Genomic DNA, 2,766 nt, shown 5'->3' with positions numbered 1-2,766 from the left:
CCCGCCCCCTGCAGGCCCCCCACCCCTGGCCCGGGCCCCCGCACCCACTGCGTCGCCCACCCCAGAGCTGCCGGCATTGGCTGTGCCGCCTGCCCCAGAGCCACCAGCCAGCACTAGCCGGGCCGCGTCCCTCCAGGACCCCGTCATCTCCCACACCGGGCCGGCACCCAAGCCGGCAGAGGAGGACGAGGAGGAGGAGGAGGAAGATCGGTACCCTGCGCAAGAGGCCCCGCTCCCGCTGCTGGCTCGGGGCCGGGAGGACAAGGCTGCCTATGTGGCCTACCCCAGCGCCATCCAGTTCGGGGCTGGGGGCAAAGCTGGGGGGGGCGACGGAGTCCCTGCGGGCACCGGGGGGGAGGGCAAGGTGAGCTTCTATCCCGAGCCATACCCGCTCATGTATGGGCACCCCTTGCTGGCCGCCTACCCCTACAACTTCACCTTGCCCGTGGCCTTGAACATGGTCCTGCCTGACGACAAGCGCCCGGCCCTGCCCTTCCTCCCTGGTGTCTTTGGCTATGCCGCTGTCAACCCCTGCCGTGGCGGGGGCGAGGACGCGGGGGCGCCCAGCACTGGGGGAGCTGGGGCGGGAGGGGGCAGTGCTGCAGCTGGAGCCCCCCGAGGCGTCCGGGGGGATCCCCCTGCCCCCGAGCGCTTGAAAAAGGGGAATGTCCTGTGATCTGGTGGAGGTGGGAGGGTAGAAGGCGGTGGGGGGTCCCCTCCACTGCCCCGGAGCAGAAAGCTGAGGGTGCAGGGGGTGGATCTGAGATCTAGGGGATCCCAGAGTGTAGAGGTGAGATCTAGGGTCAGGGGGGTGGATTTGAGATCTAGGGATATCCAGGGGGCCAGATCTGAGATCTAGGGGTCCCAAAGGGGTATAGGTGAGATCTAGGGGGTCCAGGGGGACCCCGGGATCAGGCCAGAGGATGCCGGAGCTTGGGGCTGATCTCTAGGGGTACAGGAGCAGGGTGGAGCTTAGGTGGGGGGGGACCCCAGGAGCAAATGAGGATAGGATGAGGGAACCCCCCCAAGAGCTCCTCCCCCTGGCTGTCATTGACAGCTCCCACCCCCACCCCAAGACAGAGACACCCCCTCCCCCCAAGAGGGACCAAGCCGGGGTAAGGAGGAGGGGGCAGGCTGTACTTGAGCTCCCAGTTTGCACTACAGATTCCCAGTATGGCCCAGTTGCCCCTCCCCCCACACCCTGGGGGAAGGGGCTTGCAATAGGATGAAATGGTGGGGGAGTCATGTGGGGGCACAGCTTGAAGGGCATGCCTGCACCCTCATTGGTCACTCCCCAGGTTCCCAGCCAGCGGGGGGGGCAAGAAGCACAGGCAGTGGGGCCTGTACTGAAACCAGGGGCTTCCACTTCCCTGCTGGGACTTTGTGGGGGGTGTTCCCCGGCATGGGGGGGCAACTCCCCCCACTGCATCCCACTGCAGTGCATCCCTCCCCCTGTGCTGCAGTTTTGCCTTGCAGTGCAGCCTCTTGCAGCATTGCAGCATTGCAGTGAACTCCCTTGCTGCGGTGAGGCATTGTCAGGCGCCCGCCTGCTGCAGTGTGCCCCCTCCCTCCCCCGCAATGTGGTGTTGCAGTGAGGGGGGGCATGCTGCAGTGTGGCATTGCAGTGCCTCCCCCACTGCAGCAATACATCCCCCACCCCTGGCCACAGTGACATCTTCTGCTGTGGTGAGGCAATTCAGTGTGTAGCCCTCTGCCACTGTGATGTTGCAGAGCCCTTTGGCTGCAGTGCGCCCCCCCCCCATTTGCAGTGGTGCATTGCAGCAGTGCCCCCCTTATGCTGCAGTGAGACACTGCAGCACTCCATGCAGGAGTGATAGGGCGCAGTGCCCTGGTGGGGCATTGCAACACAACCCCCCGCCCCCTTGCAATGTTGGGTTATGTTGCACCCCTTTCCACTGTAGTGTTGCACCCCCTCCCCACTGCGCAGTGATGTGTCACACTGCAAACCCCACCCCCCAGCTGCTGGGCCCTGGGATGCAATGCAGTGTACAGCAATGCAATGTAACCCTGTCCCCCACCCAGCTGGGATGCAGCGCTCCACCCCCAGTGCAGTGCATCAAGCACACTGCAGTGCCCCAACACTGCTGCAGTGTAGTGAGGTGCCTGCCCATTGTTGCAGTGTACTACAATATATTGCACACCCCCCCCCCCCAGCTGTAGTTTGGAGCACCTCTTGCTGTTGTGTTGCTGTGAACTACCCCCATTACGGTGCCTCACAGCAGTGTATCCCATCCCTCCACCCCCACCCATCACTGCAGGGCCCCTTGCTGGGCTGCTGTTGGCTCCTTGCAGTGTGTGCTGGGGTGCAGTCAGCTGCAGTGTCCACACACGCGCGCGCGCGCACACACATACTGCAGGGAGCTGCAGTGTGTTGCAGTGACTGCCCACCACAGTGTCGTCACTGCAGCAAGCAGGAGGCGAGATGGTGCATTGCCCCTCCTTCCAGTGTATGCCAGTGCATTGTGGTGTGTGTGTCTGTGTGTCCCTGCAGCGAGGCAGTGCGTGGCACCTCTGCAGTGTGGGCCCCCCCCACCGCCCTTGCAGTACACTTAATTGCAGCCTGTCCCTTGGCTGTAGTGTGCTCCTGGCACTGCAGCGCGGCACACCTCCGCTTGCTGTGTTGCAGTGTATAACCCCCCCTCCCACCTGCAATGGTGCTCTGTGCCTACAGTGATGCCCCTTCCCATTGCAGTATTGCAGTGTGCCAGTCTGCAAAGTTGAATTGCGGTGTGTCATCACCCCCCC

The 2,766-nt window shown here is 63.8% G+C and overlaps 1 protein-coding gene across 1 annotated transcript in view; it reads left to right on the top strand.

Moving 5' to 3' along the window:
• Nucleotides 1-2,760, top strand: part of ZBTB4 (zinc finger and BTB domain containing 4) — an 18,897-nt gene extending 16,137 nt beyond the window's left edge. Inside the window, 1 exon segment of the mRNA XM_025195190.1 lies at nt 1-2,760. This exon segment is cut by the window's left edge and continues 1,657 nt beyond it. Coding sequence (XP_025050975.1) covers nt 1-676 — 676 coding nt within the window. The 3' untranslated portion in view covers nt 677-2,760.
• Nucleotides 2,761-2,766: the final 6 nt, after the last annotated feature.

This window comes from Alligator sinensis, unplaced genomic scaffold, assembly GCF_000455745.1.
Source record: "Alligator sinensis unplaced genomic scaffold, ASM45574v1 scaffold1950_1, whole genome shotgun sequence".
Classification (NCBI taxonomy): domain Eukaryota; kingdom Metazoa; phylum Chordata; order Crocodylia; family Alligatoridae; genus Alligator; species Alligator sinensis.
The sequence above is the reverse complement of the archived record's forward strand: the minus strand, read 5'-3'. Positions and strand labels throughout refer to the sequence as shown.